We start from the raw sequence: 26,279 nt of genomic DNA, 5'->3' as shown, positions 1-26,279 counted from the left end.
CAATGACCACCTCAGGGGGTTTAAATGTCTGAAACGAGAGGCGTGGCTGAGCCGGGTGGACACTGGCATGCAAAGAGGCAACACAAATGTGATCTGTGGGGAAATGGAGATTCAAAGAGAGAGAGGTGTCTGCAACTGTCCAGCTGATTCACAAACCAATACCCATTTGACGTCCCCGCAGCTGTTGTGGGACGGGAGATCCCTGTCACTGCGCATGCGTCAATGCAGCACGGAAGCAGCTGACAGCAGACCAATAAGTCACATTTGCATCGTCCCTTGATATCACTCAGACAGCGTGTAATCTTATTATGCACAAGCATAATCCTCACCTACATCTAATGCCCAGAGGGTCTCAATATTGTGATATCAAGGTCACGAGAGGTCATGTTTTGTGATCCCATGTCTATTCTCTGGCAGGAGCTCTGGGAATCCAGGCGTATCCCAGGAGACCAGGGAAGCAAGAGGGAAGTGATAAAATAACCTTCAAGGGTGATTTTTCTTGCTCTGTCTTTTTTGAAGATGGGAAAACACATGATTGACATTAGGTCCCCAGCCAGGATTAGGGCTGATTTGTCACTGTGGGATTTTGTTCCAGCAGGCACATTATTGGACATGGGAATAAGGGACCACCGGCGAGGTGAAATTGGATCAGGATTGGCGTTTGCTGTGAGCCTGGTGCAGTTGCTGAAACAGCAGCTGCTTGCAGATTTTTTTACTCCCCACTGCAGTGCCATCCAGCCACTTGGAAAGAGCGAGGGACAGAGGGAGAGGGGGACCAGGAGGCTGGAGGGTGAGGGTGATAAGTTTGATGTTGGAGGTTTTAGCAGGGTGTAATGGGATTAGGTGTAACACCTTCGCAACGGGGGGACAAAAAAAGCCACCTGGAGCTGTAACCGGCAGAGAACTGCAATCTTAATCCGTTCCCATCTCTGGGATGTCATTCATGAAGCTCTCAGTGATTTCCGCTCTGCTTGCTGTGGTTAATTCCATCAACAAGGAGCGACTCGGAGAGACAGAAAGGGGAACGAGAGCAGAAAAAAACGGAAAAGGGCAGAACTCATTACCCTGGCCTGGAGACAAAAGCTGTGTCCTACCACCAGCAGGAGTAAGCATGACATCAGATGTTTCATGAAGGGCTTACTACGCCATGGCAATAGGGTTAGAAGCTTCCCGGGTTTTTCTTCATCTTAATGTATCTGGTTGGGCTTTTATAGGGCTTTGCTGAAGCCAAAGAATTAGTAGCCCAAACTCAATTTTTCTATAGTAAAGAATACATTGTTAATGATTAAACATGAAATAGAACAAACCAAGCATGAAGTCAAAGGAATTTTCTGTAAACCTGGGAAGATTGCTGCTTTGAAGGTCCCAATAAGGCACCGCTCATCACCAGGCCAATACCATCCCAAACTGGCCAAGGATAGGTGTGCCCAGCTTATGGCATCATTTTTTTTTTTTATAAATTTGCCAAAACATAAAGTAAACTTTTTTACGTTGTCATTATGGGGTGCTGTGTGTAGAATTCAGAAAAAAATGAATCCATTTTGGAATAAGGCTGTAAAGTAAAACAAATGTGGAAACAGTGACCCGCTGTGAATACTTTCCGGAATGCTTATCCAAATTTCAGTAACAAATCCACACAAATGCACACTTACAACCATCAACTTAAACAATCCAGATGCACAACTTCACACAAAATCCATCCACATTCAGGACTTTAGTTTTATCAAAGAACATAATACTATGCATAACATTGCACCATGGACTTGAGTTTTTTTTTTTTGTTGTTGCATTGTTATATTCGTAGTACAAAATGAAATGAGGTGTGTTGAATGCTGGGGAGCTGTGTAAAGTCATGTTGAGTATGGTTTTTGCATTTTAAGAATAGGATAGTTGGCTATATAGCTGTACCTGGATGTGGCAGAAATAAATACCCTGCAGTGGCATTAACAGTTTTATTGCTTTTATTTAAAAAAAATGTCAGCACTGATTTTGCAGCTATGCATTTAACAAACCAAGCCCTACATGTCAAGAACAAACACCAGATCATATAATACCCATAGCCACACATATTTTTTGGTGTCTATTATTTCTGACACCAAGAGATAATGTTTTTATGAACATAGTTTAAAATGGGAGCATATCGATGATTAACAGGCAGCTAATTCTGGATGGTTTAAAGCCCCTCCTGTCTAGATAGACATACGGAAAAACCCACAACCTGTCTATTTGTTTGCAGTACTACTTGCTCAAAGCACAATTAGTGTACATCACAAAGACGGTTTCTGTTATCTCATATCTCATATCATCAGATAAATCATCAAGGCTTTAATTAAAAAAATCAGACATTTATAGACACTCCCCATGAAGTTTTATATAGCTCCACCAAAACATTCCCAGGATGTGTCAGAAATGTCAGCTGAAGCGGTACATATTGTCTTTATTAGCTGTAATATCACTCTTTGCACTCTAATGACTCCAAGCGACAGTATGGAGTCCCACTTAATGATGAATAATGGCGGGCAGGGTGCAGCGCAATTGAAAGAGAGAGCAGGCCAGTGAGTTATTTTTAAGTGCCGATTCTGACATGTTGCAGCATGCAGCAGGAAGCGACCCCAGGGACTTCCCTGCCTGTGCCAGGGGGCCGCAGGGCTCCAGAGGGCCCGGAAGCCCGCGGCAACAAGGCTTCCCACCCTCACCGGGTTCACAATAACTGTACAAATACACTTTTGACTGAATACTGATGACAGCTCGCTATTAATGAGCTAACAAATCAAAAGAGGCCACTGCATAAAAATACATTTGTATATTACTTATATTTCACTGCCATGTATTTATTGTTAAACGTCATATGAGATTTAAAATATTGTATTGCATCACAGAGCACTTTAAAGCACATCAACATCTAACTGCCATACTTTCTTCTGACAGCTATTATGTGAGTGTATTTTTAAAGGTGTTAGGTTATGTTTAGCTTCAATACCCTCACTGCAGCCTCCTTCTCTCTTCTTTACACACACACACACACACAGTTCAGGTCCACAATAGCATTGACGGCTGTTAGTATTAGTGCCAGCTGAGTGGATGGGCTGATGGGATGGGCAGTGCACCTCTGAAACAGTTTCAGCCATAAACAAAGAGACAGTGAGACAGCAGTACACCAACACACACGCTTATTTCAGCCTCACCGCACACTGCCCATTGATATTCATCTTTGACAACTGAATCACAGCAGAGTATTTATAAAGTAAAGCATGGATGTAAACGGTGCAGAAGGTGGTGGCACGTTATTAGATGAACTATCGGCGGCATGTGGTGGCTGTTAACCACCGTGCTAGCACACGGCTCCCTGGGAGGTTGGAGGAGGGGGTCTCTTATTTGCTTTTGGGTTTAAATGGAAGTGTGCCTAATGAGGCCTCTGCCCCACCCTGATCTCGCTGGTAAACAGTGAGGAGTGTGACACACCAGGCCGTTCCTCTTGGAGCACGGCGCTCAGTGTTCACGCTGCACTGCGCAGCCTCCATGCCACCAACAATGAGATTTGTGCAGGACACTAACAAACCTCTGCAACACGCTGGTGGACAGCAGTGAGGAAAGGGCCCATTCAGAGCATTATTCCAGGTGACACGATGTTTTCTAGTACTGCGTACTGGTACTTTAAGCCACATGCAAGACAGCTAGATATAATGTTCATTTCCCATTAAAACAGCATTGATGGTCCTGTACAGGTTTTAGAGATCACAGTAATATTGTCACGTCCGCGAGCAGGGGACTGAAGCACAGAGGCGGGACATTCTGGGAATAATGATTTTTTAACCACACAAATCAAACTGGCACGAGGGCCGAAAACAGGGGAAACAAAAGGGGAGAACATAAACTAAACTAAAAAGTGCGTCTCCAGGCGCACCAATACTGACAAATATTCAAACCCAAACCCAGCCAGAAAATACTTGGATGGACTCAACCGAAGGGGAAGACTTGTGAACACTTTTCACGTAAAATATCTTTGCATTATTAATTGATTTATTGATTCACACCCACCTAACAATGTTGCACAGCACGGAGTGCAAGTATATATATATATATATATATATATATTGCTGCCTGTAACCTATTTCTCTTTATACCAATGGCCAGAACTAAAGTCCAATAATAATTCAGTTCACTAATAACTGCCATTCTACTGAACCACTGCTTTACAATTTGCTTAAATTTACACATGATTTATTTTTGTGTTCCATTTTACTTATCAAGAAAAAAAACATCTTGGGGGCACCTGTATTTGGCGAAAAAGCCCCATTCTTAGCACATTTTTTAAAGGCATTGTGCGTGCATCCAACAATTTTTTTATTTTTATTTTATATATTTTTTGATTTACTGTCCTAATGTAAAGGTAAATGGCAATGGCTGAAGAACAAAAAGGTTTAAAGAAAGAAGTCATTTGTCTGGTGTTATCAAGATTTATAAGCACTTGATCATTATTCATCTTTTCTCACTCTGTATATCACACATAGTGAGAAATTAAGTACGGCTGACAGAGTTAACACTAATAATGATATTAGCAAAAATTGTTAAAATGCATAGTGTTAACGGTTATTAACACATTAACCTTATGAACACAGCAATGAATAACATTATAAAAATCTAATTTAATCTCATTACAATACACCATTTTAGGGCATATTACCTTATTCTGCATAATTTACAGTTACAGTATTTACCAGATGCCTTTATCCAGAGTGACTTACAATCAGTAGTGATGGGGACAGTCCCCTATAGACACTCAGGGTTAAGTGTCTTACTCAGGGACACGATGGTAGTAAGTGGGGTTTCAGCCTGGTACTTTGTGATCATGTATGTTCATAGACTACCACCAATAAAATGATGCCGTTTATCTGAAGAGTTTCCCAATAAAGACAAGATGCAGGATTATTGTGAAATGAGCAAATGGGAGCCTAGACTGGGAAGCCATGTTAAAGGTTGGAGTTGGCATGTGAATCGACATAGCTGGGCTGTGAGGGAGGGAAGTGCCTCTTTTGTTATTTTGAGATTAAGTCAGAGTTCAACGGGGTAAAGAGCCTTGAAATTCATTAGGAAAAAAAAAAAAAAAGAGTTTTTTTGAACATGAGCCCGGATTTCAGGGCTGCCTTTTCAAAGATACCTGTGAAGGAGATCAGTGAAACTCACCCTCACTTGATTTTTTTGTCTGACGGGAAGTCTCAGGTTGCAGCCACCCTTCACAAGTACACCAAGCCTCTATGGGTGTCCCACACTTCCAAAAAAGTGAAAACAATGGCCCTAGCTAAGTGAGATTGGATTTTAAGTGAAATTGCAAGACATTTCCAGAATACTATGAAGTAGTGAGCTCTGCTCGGTTATTAACACATGGACAGAGTTTTAGCAAACAGACAAATGACTGTAGGAAGTCTAAGAAACCCATGACCCAATGCCGTGACCCCGGATATCTCCAAATATGGGGGAGGAGGAGTGGGGAACAATGAAACAACTACCCTCCCAAATAAGGTGTCATTAAAGAGTGTTCTTCTGAGGAAGTGTCAGATTGTCACATTGACTGTGACTGGTGTTGGGACAGTCCCCCTGGAGACACTCAGGGTTAAGTGTATTGCTTGCTGGTTTATAGGCGAGTGTGTTGCCCACTAGGCTACTACAACCCTGTAGGCGACTGTCTGTAGGTGTGTGTGTGTGTGTGTGTGTGAGACCCCTGAAGCCCTAGTGGAATAAGCAGTTATAATCTGTGAGTGAAAGAGTGTATAAATTGACATATTTGTTTTTAATTCTGAGTTATGAATTCATGTGCAGGAGGACCATCAATGCCTCCTCAAAAATAAACTAATAAAATGACTCCATTTAGTCCCACTTTATTTGAAGTCAGCACTAAACACATGTGTGCATAAATAGCCCCACTTTAAATGATCGATTGAAACAGCATGAATAATACATCAATTCAACCGTTAGTCCTGCAGACCACAGTGGAATAATGTCTTCAAAGTGGAAGAAAATATCAACTGTAACAGTCTTCAATATTTTAAGTTCCTCGGACAGTCCTTTTAACTTCAATACTGAGTGAACAGGTATCACAGCACACGACAGCATCCTCATCCTCAGCCTCTTCTTCTCCTATAATGAAGTCCCCACCGCAGCGACAGTTGTAGGTATACAGCCGACTATCTGCAAGAGATTTGGCAACAGCAATAAAAACCATGACATCCATTCCAGAACTATTACACGCTGGGCCATGAATTGTGAAGAGAGGACTGAGCCTGTCAACAGATCTTTTTAAATGGTAAAATGCATTTTTAAAACTGTGACAGAGACAAGTGTGGGTTCAGACAGGAGTTGACAGGGAGATGAAGATCATTAAAAAAAAAAAAAAAAAACAGTAAATAAAATGTAAATAACATTTCATAAAATGATGGATGCTATTGCTTTTTAAAAACTATATGGGTCTCAATTTGAAAGTAGACAAAAGGCACATCATAAAACTCCTTCACTGTCCACCACCGTCTTTATGTAGGGGTTGTCTCTGGCTAGGACAAATTTGGCACTGTGTCATAACTCAGATGCCAGACAGGAAATAAATAAAATACAACTGTGCCATGTATTTGTATAGATATAATATTTAGATTTCACTAAAGCATTTTGTTTATTTCTGATCTCTGGTTTGGGGAGTTCTGCAGAGAAATGAACCCAGAACCCTAAAGGTGGTCCTAAATGATGACAGTTTGGGCATGAGTCCTTACCACTGTTCCAGTTCATATCCTCCAGGGAGACCTGAGCATCCACCGGCCAGCTCTGTTTCAGCTCTTCTGCTAGAGAAACACAGAAATAAAAGAAGACACACATACATACATTTCAGAAGACAGAACAGGTAGGATTAAGATTTGGGAGTGTTCAGAAGTGCAATGACAAATACCTCACCAGAAATAATCTTTAATAAAGTTATGTGACATATTGACTCTAAAATGTGGCCCAACAAAAGCCACCAAATGAAAGTGGGTTTGGCCAAAAACTCACAGAAAGTTTAGGGAGAAAAAAACAAGCATTGGGTGCTTATAGGCAAATATAACATGACAAACATGACAGTGAAAAAACAAAAACCATAGATTTACTTCATAGGAGCAAACCCAACCCGAATTTCCGAATAACATGAATATATTGAAATATAGCTGTGCTGGAGAGCAGAGAGGGGGGATCCTCACTAGGATCCAAAATGAGGAAGTGGAGAGTGCGAGAGTCAAGCTCTTTCCATTGAGAGAATTAATTATACACCATACTGTACATATACTGTACTATTCTTTATCTGTTATTCTGAGGACAATTTACCTTACACTACCGCCTTACATTATGATTAGCATCAAAATAGTGCCTTGAAACTTTGGCTGAATGAACATCCAGTGGGCATGTGCTTCGCCATCTCCTGATCATGGTCATTCTTCCAAACCTCAATGAACTCAAACAACCAAAAACAAACCGAATAGTACTTGAAATATGAGTGAGGAGTGAAGGTAAAACTTTTGCAGAGCTGATCGGTTCACACAAAAATCCCATCTGTTGTCATAGATTTATGAAATCCAATAAAGAGAATTATGAGCAGCCACAACACTGAAAAATTCACTCTGACTGATTTGTTACTGAATTTTGTACTCGCGCTCTAAAGGTCAGTTATTGAAAGATAATGGGGTGGAAATTAACCTGTGCCATGCAAAGTGAGCTTTTCTCCAACAAAGAATCTTATGAAGAAGGAAAGCGTAGAGGATCTGCTTCAGCATTGGACATGCGTCTGCTGATGACCATATTTCCAGACCGGCTGATCCACCGTGGTGATCACCAACAGGAGCAGTGGAAGGAAAAGTCTTAAAACTGAATACATTCACTTAAACCAGAAAGATTCTTAAATACACACCAAGATCCTGAATCAAATGTTTCATAGAACAGGTTTCCATTATTCTGCTTAGGGTATGAATAATGTTTTTGCATGAGTTGTCTTTAGTAGCAACATTATAAAAAGTAATGGATACATGCTGGAATCTCATAAGGAAACACCACGAGGGATCATATTACGATTAAGAGGGTCATTCTGAAGTTTTGTAAATCACAGAACCTCAGTAAAATGATTGCAGACAATGACCACATTGAGATCCCGCCTACATGGCCCCTGCCAGGTATGGTATACCATCAAAAAATGCTGTGGCACCACTAATCAAGTTTTATTCAAACTAGAATTGAGAGAGAAGACACCGTATACACTGACCCCTTAAAATATATTTTGTTTTTATTTTGTGTTAAACCTCTATGGAATTCCAGATTTAATTCAGTACTCTTCCCCAGAAACATAGATTTTCTCTAGCTGAATGTCTAGTCCTTTGCAGCTTCTTAACTGTAGAGCCTTTCCAAAACACTCTGGAAAGTTCCCAGGCACCACACACTTATTTAAAAATTGAAGTGATAATCACTGAAGGGCCACAAACTGCAGCAGCACTTAGAAAGAGATTAAGATAGTGAGGAGAAAGCTGTAAAGCTAATTCAGGTAACACCCTAAGTGCCCTTGCAAGCCCAAGGTCTTAACATGCCCAAGCAAAAATGATTAGAATAAAGTGGATTTAGTTTAGTAGACAAAATATTTAAGCAATTCATATCCAAATGGGGTCAGACAAAGCTATCAAAAATGTTTTTGCATTCATGAGCTATTATGTTTTAGTTTTGTCTTTGTAATTAATGAGAAGGTAAAATGAAAGTTAAGTTGTGTAATGTGTAATTCATGCAATTAATTACATGAATAGCAGCTACAAAACTAATGATTTGTTAAATAATAAATCACCAAATCAACAATTAAAACAAAATTTTATGCAATTTACATACAATTTACATATTGTGGTCATTAGAAAATGTCACTGATATCTCCTGAATTTACAGAACACACCAATCATAAAATATTCACTTGACTGGTAATAGGGAACAATACCTGACAAAAATTTGAAATTTGACAAATTCTTTGAAAAACAGTAATCATGCAGTTGCTGTATTTTCAGAAAATAAATCACAAAAAAAAGCACAAAGTAAAAAAGGATTGTCGCGTTATGCACAAAATGCTCCTGTACTTGTCTTTGCGAGGAAATGGTAATTAACACCTTCTCATCCCACTTTTTAACATATTTGCCTTTAATTAGCTAAGAGACTTGCCCTAAGTGGCTATATCATGGATAAGTCTGGCGAGTCTCACGAGTCAAATTGGCAAAGGTCGGAATAAAGGAAAAATGTGTCAATAATATATACTGAACACTGCACGTTAACTGCTTCTGTCGAGGGTGTGAGTGCACATGCATCGGTGGACAGACTGGCATGATGACGAACAGCCCGGTTCTGAAGAAGAACACAAGACAAGGGCAGACAGAGAACAAAAGCTGCTAGAACACACCTCATGTTGGCGTGATAACCCATCTCCATACATCATTTAGTCAATGAAATAAACAATTATCTATAACACACAGGGCTAATAAAAGGACGTGTGTATGCATGTGTTGCCAAGTTAACCAAATTTGGTTTTTCAATTGTAATACTATATAAAATTTGATATCTTTATATATATACTGGGGGTGGTGGTAGCCTAGTGGGTAACACACTCGCCTATGAACCAGAAGACCCGGGTTCAAATCCAACTTACTACCATCGTGTCCCTGAGCAAGACACTTAACCCTAAATTGCTCCAGGGAGACTGTCCCTGTAACTTCTGATTGTAAGTCACTCTGGATAAGGGCGTCTGATAAATGCCGTAAAATGTACATATAATTTATTAATCAAACAACAGGTTCATGTAAAACTCATCTCAATTGTAATTGAAACTATATTTTCTGACTTACGAAACAACGCACAATTGCAAAACATTGTGATTTATTATGGAACCAAATCATCAAAAAAGCTTACTGAAAACAGGCAGGGTGGCCAAAAACAGAACTAAGGAAGGTGACTCAGATATCACATGTGACGACATGCAGCACAGATGAGGGACAAAGGAATGGGAAAACATATAAATCATTGGGAATTAAGAATGCTTGGGGATGTTAACTTGGGTTGACACACAAGAATATGGCACCACCTTGTCTGCCAGAGGTGCCAAGACAATACAGTGGCTTAATGGATTTAAAATTTCTGAAAAATACTACCTACTACGGAACTGATATGTAATTGTAAATGAATAGTTTTCTTAATCCTACATGCTCACAAAAAAATTACCCCACTAAACAAATCTATGTTTTAATCTGGATAAAATGCTTCTGAAAATGTATAACTTGGGGTTATATTAGAAATTAACAGTGTTGCTTTTATAATAAAGATCCACTGTAATAGTTGTATATTCAGGCATCACTGGTAAACTGTTTAATATACACATATAGTAGTTTAATGTGTAAGTATAATTTTATGTTTATACAGGTATACTGTGCACACAAGGCATACAATGTTCAGGCTGCTAATTGAACATATTGTGTAGTGTTTTCTAGTGCACTTTTGTATTGCCAATGTGTAATTCACACACACTGAAACTGATATTTAACTAAACTGTGCAAATGGGAGAAAATCTTGTCATGTGGGAATATGCCTGTTTTTATTCCACGGAGCAGCAGTGGCCTAGTGGCTAAGGAGGCGGCCTTGTAATCGAAAGGCAGACCTTTAATTGCCAAGGTGTTAGTGAGGTCCCCATGAGCAAGGTACCGTCCCGACAAATAGGTCCCCGGGCATCGTTCATGGCTGCCCACTGCTCCCTCAGGGGATGGGTTTAAGGCAGAGGACACATTTCACTGTGTGCACTAGGTGCTGTGCTGTGGTTTGTGATTAGTTTGCTTGATGGATGATTTAATGAGTAAAGGAATTAATTTCTGGAAACTTTTCTACCTGTTCATGTGTTTAATCCAAGTCTCATCACGTCATTGTAATGCTTCAATGCTACAGAAAATGCATGGTAAACTCCAAATTCTGATTTAAGTGAGCAAGATTATTACAAATTTAAAGATGAACACAAGTTTCACCTTACATTTACATTTGGAGCATTTATCAGACTTTCAATCAGTAGTTACAGGGACAGTCTCCCCCTGGAGACACTTAGGGTTAAGTGTCTTGCTCAGGGACACGATGGTAGTAAGTTGGATTTGATCCTGGGTCTTCTGGTTCATAGGCGAGTGTGTTACCCACTTGGTTACTACCACCCTAGCACCCTACCACATTGAACCTCTTGAAGTTGATTTTGCAGTGAAACAATCCAGTGAAACATTTAAGCAAAATGAAATCATTTTTCAGTCCTAATTCATTCAAGTGATATGGGCAACTTCATCTCCAGGCCCCTGGTAAAACAGTTCAATTTGACCTGCTCATGTTCCATCAAGCCACCATGTCCCTCCTGGAAAAGGTCATCCTTGGACTGGCCAAAATGGCGGCGAGCTTGCAACGTTCTCTCTGAAGCCAAAATGGTACTACTCTGTACATTTTTAGCCTTAAGGGCACCAAAAAAGACAAATGGGCATTGAAAAAACTCCTCCAGCTTTGCCATCCTACTAACCGGCAGCAAAATCAACTACATGTCCTCAGACTGCTGCGGAGAGCAGGTCCTCAGGCCTCGGTACGATACTGAAAAGCCCAGGATCTGGATTACACAAGCTCTTCATCACTGTTTTGAGTGCACTGACTGGAACAACAACCACGACAACCCCATCAACTTGGAGGAGTACACAACATCAGTGAACAGCTACATTAGCAAATGAATTGATGAATTGATGATGGGTAACACACTCACCTATGAACCAGAAGACCCAGGTTCAAACCCCACATACTACCATTGTGTCCCTGAGCAGGACACTTAACCCTGAGTGTCTCCAGGGGGGGACTGTCCCTGTAACTACTGATTGTAAGTCGCTCTAGATAAGGGCATCTGATAAATGCTGTAAATGTAAATGACATTACAGTCTTCAAGTCCATCACCACTAAACCAAACCAGAAGCTGTGGATGACTGCAGAGGTACGTGAACTGCCCCGCATTCAGGAAGGGTGACAAGAACAGCAAGGGCCAAACAGTCTAGAGCCATTAGAGCAGCAAAGTGTGCACACGTGCAGAAAACCCACAGCCACTTCCAGGACAGAGTCTGAAGGACACTACCAATTTTTCTCAAGGACACCACCATTGTGCCCATGCTGAAGAAGTCTTCAGTGTCTTATCTCAATGACTAACATCCCGTTGCACCCATCATGATGAAGTGCTTTGAGAGGCTGGTCATGAAACATATGAAGATCCTGCCTCTGACCCTCACCCACCTGGACAATAAGGATGCGTACACATGAATTCTGTTCATAGACTTCAGTTCAGCATTCAACGCATCATTCCCCAGCACCTGGTCAAGAAGCTGAGCCTGCAGGGCCTGAACACCTCGGCACAAAAAAATGTCTAGGTTTTTTAAACTCCCAGTAAGATGATAATGTCGTGTTGTAGATCTCTGCGAACACTAGCTCGCTTCTGCATTTTACTCCACATGAATCTGGTTTCATATAAGCTTAACCTTGACTTGAACTTAAGAGCCCAATAACCAGTTCTGATCATAGGAGGATGGATCCCCTTTTGAGTCTTGGATTCTTTCACATTAGGCACTGGTACCATTGTACAGTCAAAAACACTTTGCATTGATGAATGATTCCGTGTGAGGTTAGACTTACAATCCAATGAGATGAAGGTCAGACCATTTCAAACCATCACATGGCAAGCATTTATGAGAATTCAGTAAGCCTGTAATGTTACAGTAAGCCTGTAAGCTAGCTCTCACCCAAACAGTGCATGCCCTCGATAACTCACCGTTCTGATCCACCCGTCCCCTTATCAAATGCTATCAATGAATAAACGAATGCTACTGTCCCCACAGCATCACCAACAGTGTCACAGAATGCATAACCTGTCCCCGAATATCCCCAGTAGGCGGGTACATTCTGTCACGACTACGGACTTACGGGGGAAGGAAGCACAGAGGTCTGACATGCTGGGAAGGGGTTTTTATTTTATAATAAACAAGAAACACAAAGAAAGAATGGCGCGGTGGCCAAAAACGGGGAATAAAGGGGAACAACACAAACAAACCCGCAGGCGTGTGGCGATTGACAGAACTGAAAATTCTAACACCTACACGGTTACAATGTCAAGTTCACGAAAATGCCGGAGACTTCGAAGGGGCGGAAGTCTCTGGCATTTAAGCGCTGTCAGGATTGGCCACCGGTGTTGAGCCCAGCTGCAGTCAATCCTGACACATTCAAATGAATCGGCCCAATTGGCTACAAGATTTTTACATTTGGGCAGTGGTGGCCTAGCAGGTAAGGAAACAGACCCATAATCGAAACAGTCCCCACACACTGCTCCCTGGGCACCTGTCACTAAGGGTGATGGGTTAAAGGCAGAGGACACATTTCATTGTGTCACTGTGTGCTGTGCTGTGTTTCACAATGATAATCACTTTATTTTCACCTTTTCACTTTCATTTTCTAGCAGATCAAGCTCATAACTTCTCCATTACATAAAAAAAAAACAACACTTTACTTAATAATGTGTATTCTCCTGACCGTTTTTTTTTTTTTTTTTAACATTTACAAGAAATTTTGCATTTTAATAGAGCTTGTGATGATATGTAACTTAGTTGATAATCTTTGCTGAACAGCATTTGTTGATTTAAGACTAGCTACATAGGTGAGAGGATAAAATATGGACTACAAAGCACTGAAGTACATCACTGTGGACAAGAGTGTCTGCTAAATGCTATGAATGTAAATGAGTCAACCACATAATGTTTTGTTGATTAGGCACTGCGCATTAAGGCTAAAATGATTTGCAATTATTCAGGCCTGAATGGGCAAGCGATGTAGCAGAAACCCTCAGAAAGGTCAGGTACCCATTCTACACTCACACAGCTCCACACAACTCTGTTACCTCACAGAGTAATTAAATGCCTCTCCTAAATGCACATTTCTCTATGCAATGCAAATAGAAACCTCACTGTCTTGCAATTCTGTTGATTCCTAGATAAAAAAACAGAATTACATTTTGTTAGGACTAGGCTTAATCCAGGAATGTTTTAGAATATTTAAAATGAACTTCAATGAATTCATCATTCAAAAAGACTTTTAGGCAAGGACTATGGTTAATCCATTAATGGATTCTGCTGATTACTGTTAGTCTTTTTCACTTAGACAATACCCAGAGTGACCTACTGCCAGCTCACCTGAAGTTGACTTTTTCATCTTCATATTGAAGACATGCATGAATTTCAGCATGTTAGCGGTTAATGTCTACATTTTTTATGTAGTTTAATGCTATAACTCATAGAGGGCTGCTGATTACAGATTACTAACTGACTGGAGACGTGAGTAAATATTCAATTTTTTTCTGAAATTTTACAGAGATTTACAGTATTGTATAATGTTGTAGATCCTGTCTTGATGCTGCTCAGTTATTATTATTTTAATACAGTGGGCCAAAAAATATTTGACAGCCACCGAATGTGAAAATTGTCCCACTTAAAAGGATGAGAGAGGTCTGTAATTTTCATCGCCGTTACACTTCAACTGTGAGAGACAGAATGTTTCATCATGTATGATTAAATAATTTATTTGTATATGGAGCAGAATTTAGCCCCTACAGACAAACCAGAGTCCTGGACCTCATTGACCTGTTATTTCTTTGAGAAGCTTGTGTATCCTTCACTTGTTACCTGTATTAATGGCACCTGTTTGAACTTGTTATTTGTATAAAAGACACCTGTCCACACCTTCAAACAGCAAGACGGCATCCTTCACCATGGAGCAATTATTAGAAAATGGAATCATAGAAATTCTCCCTCAACGTGGAGCTCCATGGAAGATCTCACCTCGTGGGGTACAAATGACCTTGAGAATGTTGAACTTCATGGGGGGAACTGGTCAATGATCTCAAGAGCACTGGAATCACAGTAACAAAGGTTACTATTAGTAACAAACTACATCGTCGTGGATTAAAATCCTGCGGCGCTTGAAATGTCACCCTGCTTAAGACAGCACATGTCCAGGCCCATCTAAAGAGACCTGGATGATCCAGAGCAGTATATGGAGAATGTCATGTGGTCAGATGAGACTAACATAGAACTCGTGTTTGAAGGGGGAAGAATGCTATCAAGCAGATACATGCAGTGTCTGGGAAGAATTCCACAAATTAATTTAATTTTCCAGGCACTCCATCTCATCACCATATCTTATTAGCAATATCAGGCATTCAACCATGTACAAAATCAAAATCTAAAATTTGAAAAACCTATAAATGGTCTGTACAACTATAATTTTGAGACTAGTACACTTATTAATGTAGTTTGTACATTACAATGTAGTTGTTTTCATGAAAAATACAGTACTCACAACTACTCACTACTTATAACGGATGTCTAACCTGCACCACCTCACCTCCAACCTCACTGCCATTTAAACATGCTATTTTTCTTTTGCAGTAGGTTTATGCAGGTTCAGCAGTGTATGTGGAAAACATTGATGCTAGATTTTTTTTATTCTGGTAAGCATGAGTTCTTTTAATTCCCATGAGCAAACCAATTTAATTAAGTTAGGCTTTTGCATTTGAGGATAAGATCAAGTTTGTCAGTGTTACTGTACTGGCAAGTGAGGCTCTGTTAAAATTTTGTCAGTACTCATACACAACACATAGTGTGTAGAAAATAGTATTGTGCTGTATGTTGTTTTGCTTTGGCTAGTTTTAGATTTTAAAAATGCCAGAGTCTTATACAAATTATTGGTGGATAACTATGTAACGTTGTCATTAATTATTTTTCCTTTTTGGATAGTCTGGATCCTGAACTATCCAAACACTTAGGCAATAAAGTTGACATAAAAAATTAAAAAGGGATTTATCCAAAAGTACACACACATGCAATCACCCCCACCTCCACACATACAAATGAGAATAATGTCGAAGAGAAAGGTCTGGCCCGACTGGATTCTGGGACTGGACTATGGCCGTGACTCCCCAACCTAACAAACTCTAGAGTGTTTCTCACCTAAAGGCGATGGCTGTGCCGCCCCCTCCCACCCTTCCACACACTGCTAATGGGGCACAGGGCCTGGATGTACATTTTATTGAAGGTCTTAATGGAGGGCTGTGGGGACCTCTTTCCTCAGGCAAGAGGAGCGTGGTGGGGGAGGAGGAACGGCCTATCACTTCATGTAACGGTAGGCCATGTGTGACAAGGCTGACCTACATTTCTCTCTCTCTCATTCTCTCCCAGAACCCCTGCGCTGTCTTTGCTATAAGGAGGCATTTTGTGAGTTCCACAGACAGTAGAAAACAGTCTTGCTGTCTGGAAAGGTTTTTGTCCCTGACAGTCAATGTTTTTTACCTTTCACTCCATTTGGGCTCAATTTCCCCATGTTCTGTAAATGTAAAAGTGCTCTTCTCTAGAACACCAACCGAGGATCCCCTGGCAGTGGTATCTAGACCATACTTTTGATGAATGTTGTCACAGGATAACGTGTGTGCAACTCAAGTCCTGCTTGCTTTATTTACTCGGGCTGTCAGCCAGGCTGGTGCGAATGATTTGCTCTTGACCTTTTCACAAGAAAACACTGATCCACAAGCCTGGCCATAGAAAACGAGACCTTTAGTTTAATATCTAGCAGAACTTAAACAGTGCCAAAAATGTGTTGCTTCTCAGGCACCAACATGACGGAGTGTCATCAAAAATCATCGCCTTCAGTGTAGAGGTGTGAACCTGGTCTCACGATTCGTTTCGATTATGATTATCAATACCTCAATTATTTATGCTTCCCATACATTTTTCTACATTACTTCACATGTTTTCAAATAGAAGAGTTAAGGTCTCGTTAAGGTCACAAACGTCCCTGTTCTAGTTTCTTTATATTGATCCATGTGCGAGGCACAAACATATTTCACTATGCACAACATACTTGGCAGATATTTATTATTGTCTTTGCAAAGCATGCAAAAAGTGGGATGTGGGAAGAGAGTATATGTAAATGAGCTTACAATGGGGAGTGGACATGTAAATGAATTAATTGCAAGGCACAATTAGGTCATTTTGGTCCAATTGCGCAACATAACACAGTCCATCACAAAAGTTTCCCAGAGGATGCTGCGACACCAATAAAGAGTATTACTCACTACAGTAACCATATCACACACACAAATATGAAATCATTGAGCTAATAAATAAATGACAGTCTATGAATTTTGGTTTATTTGTATTCCAATTATGGAAAAGTAAAACATAAGTGAGCCATGCCTGCATAATGCAACACTCAGCCCTGCATTTTTGCGTGATATACACAAACACCTCCAAAAAAGGTGATAGCACTTAGCACTTATATTTTCCTGCCTTAGATGATGCACTGGCATTAGCGTTTGCACAGTCGAAATAGTCACCAATTACATTATTATTTGACATTTTTAAAGAGACTTAAAATGAATTTGTCTTGAATCAAGTCCATTTCATCATACAATGTGAAGTGAAGTGATTGTCACATGTGATACACAGCAGCACAGCACACGGTGCACTCAGTGAAATTTGTCCTCTGCATTTAACCCATCACCCTGAGTGAGCAGTGTGTGTAATGAAACATACATCGTGGCCTGCACCAAGAAGCAAAAACATACCACGCAGCTGGAGGTCATATTCTCTCCTTGTCTCTTCATTGCTTAAGATCTTCCAGGCCTGGTCAACTATAATGAACTGCTGCAGGTGTCGACCAGCCTCCTCTTCTACGGTGTCCAGGTCCTGTTTGTCCGGGTGGTACTACCAATCGAGAGGGAGAGAGAGGCGGACAGACAGAAGGTTAGGCTAATTACACATTAGTATACACTATACATACACTATAGTAGTCAGAGACATTGTGCCAGTGATGAGAGTAAAGAAGGCAAGAGAGACGGAAAGAGAATGAGAGAGGGAGGGTAAACCCGAACAAACTTACAACATGCACTGTCAGCATTTTCTGGATAATTTGCTGATGTACCGATTCTCTTCTTCTGAACAATTTACCAAGAGAGGTTGAGTACAGCAAACTATAATAGTTTGAGGCGCAAAACTCACAAAGGACAAATCCATCAGACTCTATCATTCAGGGAGGTAGCCCTAGTAAAACATACTGTCTCCCAATCCTAAAACAGTACTACAGTTATACTGGGGACATCCCTCCATTTATATCAGTACAGAAACTGTGGGACATGTACCACTTACCTGTAGTGGCACACCAGGAGTCTCCGATATTACTGCTAATAGCCACAGCTGCTGTGTAGTTATTATTCTTATCCTCCATGTAGTGCTGTGTGTTTGTAGTATCGAGAGTGGAATGCAGTTAATAATTAATTTTAATTTAATAATTTAATATTAATTTTTATCATAATACATGATGGAACTTTTTTACAAATCGATACGAGAATGAGTGTTTTATTTGTGTTCTAGTTGATGCCAAATTCCATACAGACAGTTGGAATTTTATTTTTTCCTGGGTTGCCTTAATTGTAAAGTGTTGCAGGAAAACACCCATGAAAATGAAATGATTGTATGATCTTGATCTACAATTGTGATAAAATTCAGCTCGATATCAATGATCAGCTTTGAGCATTTTCACAAGCAGAAATTAGCATATTTTATGTGTGTATTTACATTCTTTTTAAGTCTCCTGGAGGTTATGGGAGTTGGGAAATAGCATGTGCATCACGAACTTGAGACATTTCAACTTGTCTTTGTATGAAGCTATTTATTCACTAATCATGTAGCCTGTGCTAGACAAATATGGAATCAGATTTCTGCCAGAATTATTTAACAGAACATTTCTAATATTTAGCAAAAATAAAATGTCATTGGCCAGCAAGTAATTCTGAGTGACAGAATTAATAAATTGTAAGTATTTATCCAGTATGTTGTAATAGATATGTAATAGAAAGAAAAGAAATTTCACCTCAGACTACAGGTTTTGCGGGCGCTGGAAAACATGGTTCATGGTGTAAAGCTAGCAAAATGATGAAATGGCTGAAAACGAAGCCCAGGAAAGCAGCGATAGTCATGGTTTTATATGGAAAGTGAAAGTGAAGTGATTGTCATGGTGATATACAGCACAGCACATGGTGACACGGTGAAATGTGTCCTCTGTATTTAACCATCACCCTTGGTGAGCAGTGGGCACCATGACAGGCGCCCGGGGAGCAGTGTGTGGGGCGGCCCCAGTTTTATCTCTGTTTTCTTCAGTTCTTTGACAACAAAATAGCAATTAATTTATCAATACAAATATGGGCCGGTACCCGGATCAGTGCAAAATTTAAATTCCTTTAGCGTACACGAGTTAAATAGGACTATACTGCAGATTTTTTTATGCTGGTCATAATCGGCTAAACATTTTCAGACCAAAGAAAAACCAGTACCATAGAATTATATATTTGAGCTCTAGATTTAGTGTTCAAATGTCCATAAACACTCTCTCTCTCTCTCTCTATTACAGCAAAAAGTTCTCTAATTTGTTCCTGTAGGCCTGGAGGCTGCAGGCAGACAATGGGACCCTCCCATTTACCAAGGGGGACGTGGGAGGTTGCCATGGGGCAATCGGTGGAAACAACTTGGGTCTGTCCAAGCCAACATTGACAAAAAGGACGCTGATTGCAATCTGGCACCGGCAGGCAGGGAGTTGCGTGTGTGTGTTTACGTTTTTGTGCATTCGCTTTAGTTCAGGAGCTGAACCGATGCCCAAAGTTGGCTAATGATGCATGAGGTGATATCGAACTACAATAACCAACAGTCCCGGGCAAGGCAATTACTGTCCGCTGCAATTATATTTTTCATTTTAAGCCACAGGAAGGCCGACTGATTCCAACTAATCATTTCAAGCAATTACTTTTAAAACTAATTAAAACTTAAAGCCGGTTGTGATCAGACAATTCTGCCCCCCCGTGCTCTATATCTTTTCATCCCTTTTTCTTCATGCCCTTGTGTTTTTGTTGTTGTTTTCACTTTGGCCAAACTGAATGGTGTGCCCTGATGATGGAGAGAACAAGCCAAAAATTAACTTCCTGATCATTAACAGTCTTGTTGCTCCTAGATCTGAAGCAGCATTTTGCTTTGTTTGAAGGATGGTGGGGGTTGTCAACTCTGCCCTCCCCACCAGTGACTAGCGTTTTCTCATCTATTGAAGGTGGTTTCTCAGCAATGGCGAAAAAAGTTACAAAAGGCTGGGAGAAAAGAGGTTGAATTCATTTACTAAATTTGAGCCTTCTATGGAGGCCGGCCCAGCTCTTCTGGTGAAGGAGGTCTTCTGATGGATGAGGGTTGGGTCAGGGCATTCCACTGCATCTGACCCCATTCGCCTCTCCTGCATCTGCATAGGTAGACATTTCACATGGTGGCCAGGCTGGTCCGTGCAGTGGACTTATGTAACAGAGAATGTCTGGGGGAGTGGTGGATAAGGAGTTGAATTGTGGCCACCTTAAAGTACAGAATGAGTAGAGAATAACAAAGGACTTACAATTACCACGTGTGAAAATGATGTCACATAACAGAGATCACATTTGTGATGTCCACTGATGGTCTGAGACAATGCTGGTTACAAGCAGAAAAAAGGAAAATGTGACAGCGACACCTTTTAAACTGGACATGTTGTTTATTGCTCAGAAACTTAGATTTTTATTTGTATGTCCATGATTATTCATTATAAAGCAGTTTTCGGGGGGGGGGGGTATACTGAATATTGATGAGCCTGTGGTTTGCATTACAAGTGACTATGTGGCACGCATCTGCAGGTCTACAAAAAGAATGTGAAATCTCAGTCCATTCAGCTGCCTGCTCACATACCATCACAGCCGTCATTGTGCCAGACTGTTGTTGGTCTCATGGTTGAGGTTAATTTGTCCTGGGCATTAGGGAAAGCAGCAAGATTTGTTTCAGTCAGCCTCACCCAGTCTGTTTACATACACTTGTCAGTCATCATGCTTCATTACATGTGGACATGCTTATTGATTTTCTGGAATGGAAAAAAGGATTATCCTGGAAAGCAGCTTTGCCCAGGCTGTTACAGCTAATTATTACTCTGAGCACAGCTGAAACGGTGCATGACTTAGTTTTACAAATGACAAGTATCATCCCATCACACTTCACACAACACTAATATAGACAGAGCTGAGGTATCATGTTCTACCCATCCCACCGCAGGTACAAGGATATAGGGATTTTATAATCTGTTCATGTTTTTTTTTAAAGATTTTCTCATGATTTCTAATGTACATTTTCATAAAAATACATATATAAAAATAGAAATTATACAGATGAAAATATAATGCATTATTTAAATAATATAAAAAAATGCATTGTGTATCTATCATAACATTTGGTTATCCTACAGGATTTTATGAAGCCTTAAAAGATTAGAGTCTGACAAGCCTGCCAAGAGTACTTGAGAATATTTTTTATTTTCTTTCAATAATCATATAATAATAAAAAAAAAAAAATTAAATCCCATTTTTGTCATTATTACAAGACCAAATATATTTTTAAAAATGACCTCAAAAGGTCATGCTCTTCTTACCTCATTCTAGCATTACATCTGTTTAGAGGCTAGTCTCAAAACATAACTAAACCAAAAATAGCATGATTCCATCCAGTTGAATCACTTTTATTGTTTGATAAAATATTGCATTGTAATTGTGGATCTTCATTAAGTCAATATGCAGTTTTTCCATCAAGTTATGTGTCTAATTTATCATCATTATATGAGGTGAACTATACATAGTAAACAATGCAGTCAGCAAATTTTATTTGTATTTGTATGGATTTCAGATTTAAATATCCATTGTTCTACTTTTCATTGTAAGATTTGCATTTAAACAGATTATGCTGTTAAAAATATTTGTATTATTTATTAATAATTAGAATAATCATACACATTACTGTAAATCAAAGCAGGTAATTAATAATGTATTAGCTAGTTCCTTCTTTCCCAGCTAAAACTACAGATAACTTAAATTAATAAAAAATAATAATTTAGCAGCCAGACCCTTCAGAGGATGCATCTGAAGACCAGACGTTACATAAGGCTGTACTAAATCAGTATCCACAAACCAAGACTGAGTCATAATTTCACAGATTCTTTCAGAACATTGCTGTACATCAGCATGTTCCTCCAGGTTACAATTCAGTGAAAGTTTTTTTTTTATTTTATGCTTTATTGAAATTTTAAGGGGCATCATGATGCAAATTTTACAGCCAGATGGTGTAAAAAAAAAAAAGGCTAGGCAGTCCCATTTAACAATACTGCTGTCTTTCAAAAAGGGACCACAAAGGCACAAGCATCCGACAACCCCTACATCATTTATAAAGTACTTCAGAGTTTACACTATTACATTGCCTCCAGTGAACTTCTTAAAATGAACAAGTAACACACTACATTGACGTAAGTGACCGCATTTAATTCAGCACAGACAAAGAAATATGATTCTATAAGTAGCTTCCCAGGTGTGTTTTCATTCCAAAAAACCTGAACACATATCGGATTTTACACAAGTAAATATTCCACCTGCTGATGTACTGCATGACAAAATATATTTTATTAATGTAAAACATTGATATTCCTCATTCACTAAATAACCTGTGAAAGGTTTCAATATAAATAAGGCACCGAAGTCTGAAACTTATAACTCCATTTAGCATGTCATGATTTAGTAAGTATTTGCTAATTGCTCATTAAGCAAGTTGTCAGTTATGCAAACACACTGTTGAAGTCTTAATTAGATGGACAGCGGATTTAAAGGATGTCATGCTGTAGTGAATTTCTGATGTGATCTTCATTCAGCTGGTAATTAGACTAATGGCCAATGTAAAGTGTGGTAATGAGAGTACCATCACACACAGAATATGTGTATATTATATATTTATATATAACACACACATATATTTAAGTCTACATACACAGCACAGCACAGGTCTGGAATTATTCAAATTCCACATGAAATAATAGTTCAAGTAATCATGCAGTACGGTAAAAACAGGTATTAACATGGTTTTAAAAAAAAAGGTCTAGAGCACAGCACAGTGCTTCAGAGGTGGCAGTCTGGCTTCTTTCTCTGTCCTCACTGTACAAGTATTTGTCCAAAAATAAATAGGAGAATGAAATGCAGGCTTTTGCTTTTTTAAACAGTCCACCCCAATGCCCTGCGGAATTACGCACTTTAATTGCTGTCTCTCTGCATGCATTGTAAAATATTCATTTACCAGGCCTAATGGAGCTTGGAGAGCAAGAACACAATATAAAGGGCTGGCAATTTGGAGCACTTGGTCGTTGTGACCATACATCATCTCTCTCCTTTTCTCAGCCACCGCATCATCACTCGGAGCGCAGCGCGGTCATGCGCAGCCATACACACAGGAGCCAAGAGGCCGAGCAAAGGCCACCAACATTGCACTACCGCCACCTAACGTCTGCCCGCTGACATACGAACGCGTGGGGGAGGGGAGAGCGCCACTGAGGTTGGCCAGCCAAGTAGAAAAATGATTATATAGAGCGGGTCTGCAATGAGAACTGATTTATATTATAGCCGGAGCAACCGTCTGCTTTTAATCACATTAAAACTCCCACTAAAATGGCCGATTTAATCACTGAAAGAGAAAGTTGTTAAAAAAAGAGATAAGCCATTACATGACAAATATAATTAAATTAATACAGTTTTAATATATGAAATTCAGCCATGCAATTGGCATGGGGATATGGGGAATGTGGCATTGTAAAAATCTTCTCTGAACAAATGTTGAGAGAGTGATTAAGATGAAAAAGCCCTTTGTAAATTAAAAAAACATCCCTATTAATTGATTCTCCTTGATTGATTGTTGATGTCAGTAATTAAAATGGGTTTGGGATTAAGCAAATCAGATTGAGATTAATAAAACCCTTCAAGGATTAACATTTTTGGGATACGCTGAGTGACAAGCTGTCATTTAGGGAAGGTGCAAATCATTTCACATTTATACAATTAAATGGAGTAGAAATGGAATCTAACCCTAAACCAGCATAAAACTGATGATTGAGGGAAAAAAAGCACTGCAAGAGAAGTCAATCTTTAGAGAACAAAAATATATTTTTTTCCATATTTTGTTATGTTACAGACTCATAATTCTACACACAACAATAATAACAATGTGAAAAATAAAACAATTAAAATAAAAAACTGAGAAATAAAATGCCATGATGCTCAACATTGAGCTCAGGTACATTTTGTATCTGGGGAAGGTTTCAGAAACATTTCTCCTGCTCTGAAGGTCCTAATCTGAATGAACATCTCTGGAGAGATCTTAAAATGACGCTTCCCATCCTTCCCATGCTGAAGCTTGAGAGGTGCTGCAAAGAGGAATGGGCCAAACTGGCCAAGGACAGGTGTGCCAAGCTTGTGGCATCATATTCAAAAAGACTTGAGTCTGTAAAACCTGCCAAAATATGGGAATACTTATATACAGGTGAAAATAAATTTAAGTAAAGTTTTTCAAGTTTCATTATGGGGTGTTGTGTGTATAATTCTGATTATAATATAAAAGTGAATTTATGGAATAAGGCTGTAACATAACAAAATGTGGAAAAAGTATAAGTGCTGCTGTGTATTTTTTATCTATTGTTGCAGGCTGTTTCATAGTATTTTGTAGGTTTTTCTGACTGATTTATGTTGTAGAAAAGCTCTAAAATTGTATAATTGTACAGTAAAGTATGAAATAGCATACAGAAAATCTGTTTCATATTTTAAGATATTCAAAGCAATGAGATGAGATGATAGCCTTTCAGTGGAAGGTTTTCCTGAAAGAGTTCCTATGATGCTGCTTTTCCATCATTCATGTTAAAACTGCTTATGACAATGACAGTAATGTGTGCAATGCACATTCTTCACAACAGTCTCTGTCATAGCATCCATACAGTAGGTTTGACTGGCAGTGTCATTTTGGTAATAGTGCCACAGCAGAGCAAGAACGATCAGAAAGAACCTGCTCGCACCCGGGTTTGTTGGACCCATTGCCCTCAGGAATGAGCCAAATAGACTGAAGAATAGTTTTCTCCCAAAAGGCCTGAACGTTCTGTACATAGACTAACCACACAACACCCGGAATTCCTTCCACAATTCAATTGTGCATTATTTCATATAAATGGTACTGAAAACACTGCACAACATTATATTCTCACTGTCCAGGATCTACTTCTCATTCCATATGACATGGGATGTTAGACAGCAATTTATCATGATATTTTATGTGGTGATATTGTATCGATACAGGGACAACTCTCAATTGCAGACATTAAATAGACTCACTTAAAAGACAAAAGAAGAGATTGTGAAGCCTACCATGAGAACAAGTCTTTGGTATTTCTGCTTCAGCTCCAGCAAATCATCGGAGGGACTGGCACCAAGCACTGAATACCAGTCCACCTGAGAGTTCCCCCGCATCGCCATTTCCCTGTGGACACAGATGAATAGATAAATAGACAGTCAGACAAAAAGTACGTCGTCCTTCTCTCAATATGATCAAATATTACTGTAACCTGAGCCAGTTTTCTCGGACGAAGGTTAAAGCGCATCAACCCGAGAATCCATATAGAAAACAATAAAATAAAAAAAATAAGAAGCCAGCTTGTTGGTAATCGATGTTTGTCGCAGCTTTAATGGTCATTGTGCTGAAATGTCATGCCTCTGTGTCGTTCCACGCTTCCCCCTGATCTCGAGTTGGTCTCGTTTTTAAAATTCCCTGTGGAATCATGTTACAAACCGAAAGTCACTTTATTAAAATATCAAACAATATTGTTTCACATACCATTTAGCAAAATACACGTTATTATAATAATAATCATAAGATGTATTTAATTTATTTTTCAAATCTTTATAACTGTGGTAAGGACGCTAGGGAAAATAAGATATGATGGTCATGTTTCCGGCCGGCAGAATATAATCTGCGCACAGAAACCGGAAATGGTGAAACAACGCCGTATCCACGGAAACCGGCGAGCGTTTGTGCGAGTGAGAAAATGTTCCGGAATATTAAAGATCTGCTTTTGTTCTTACAAAATACAATACAAGCTGTCGAACTGAATACTGTTTTCAGATGTGCTCATGTTTTATTAGTCAGGATAAAAAACAGTGTGACAACAATTCTGGCAATAACCTCATATTATCCAGGAAATATGATTATTAATCAACTCAGTTTGCATAGAAGAAATCCCACCATATAATGTCAGTC

At 39.5% G+C, this 26,279-nt stretch overlaps 1 protein-coding gene across 2 annotated transcripts; it reads right to left on the bottom strand.

Moving 5' to 3' along the window:
- Window positions 1–5,860: 5,860 nt before the first annotated feature.
- On the bottom strand, window positions 5,861–25,766 carry dnajc24 (DnaJ (Hsp40) homolog, subfamily C, member 24). 2 transcript variants are annotated; one of them, XM_028959379.1, is made up of 5 exons: window positions 25,588–25,766; window positions 25,391–25,502; window positions 17,687–17,825; window positions 6,759–6,827; window positions 5,861–6,186 (listed from the first exon to the last, which is right to left on the bottom strand). In XM_028959379.1, the coding sequence occupies exons 2-5, from the start codon at window positions 25,496–25,498 to the stop codon at window positions 6,044–6,046; spliced, it is 459 nt and encodes a 152-aa protein (XP_028815212.1). In that variant the 5' UTR covers window positions 25,499–25,502; window positions 25,588–25,766; the 3' UTR covers window positions 5,861–6,043. The 2 variants fall into 2 exon arrangements, with proteins under 2 accessions (XP_028815212.1, XP_028815213.1); XM_028959380.1 differs by having other exon boundaries at window positions 6,759–6,824.
- Between the last annotated feature and the right edge of the window lie 513 nt (window positions 25,767–26,279).

The sequence above is a fragment of the Denticeps clupeoides genome, chromosome 17 (assembly GCF_900700375.1).
Source record: "Denticeps clupeoides chromosome 17, fDenClu1.1, whole genome shotgun sequence".
Lineage (NCBI taxonomy): Eukaryota > Metazoa > Chordata > Actinopteri > Clupeiformes > Denticipitidae > Denticeps > Denticeps clupeoides.
This window is presented reverse-complemented; position numbering and strand designations above follow the sequence as displayed.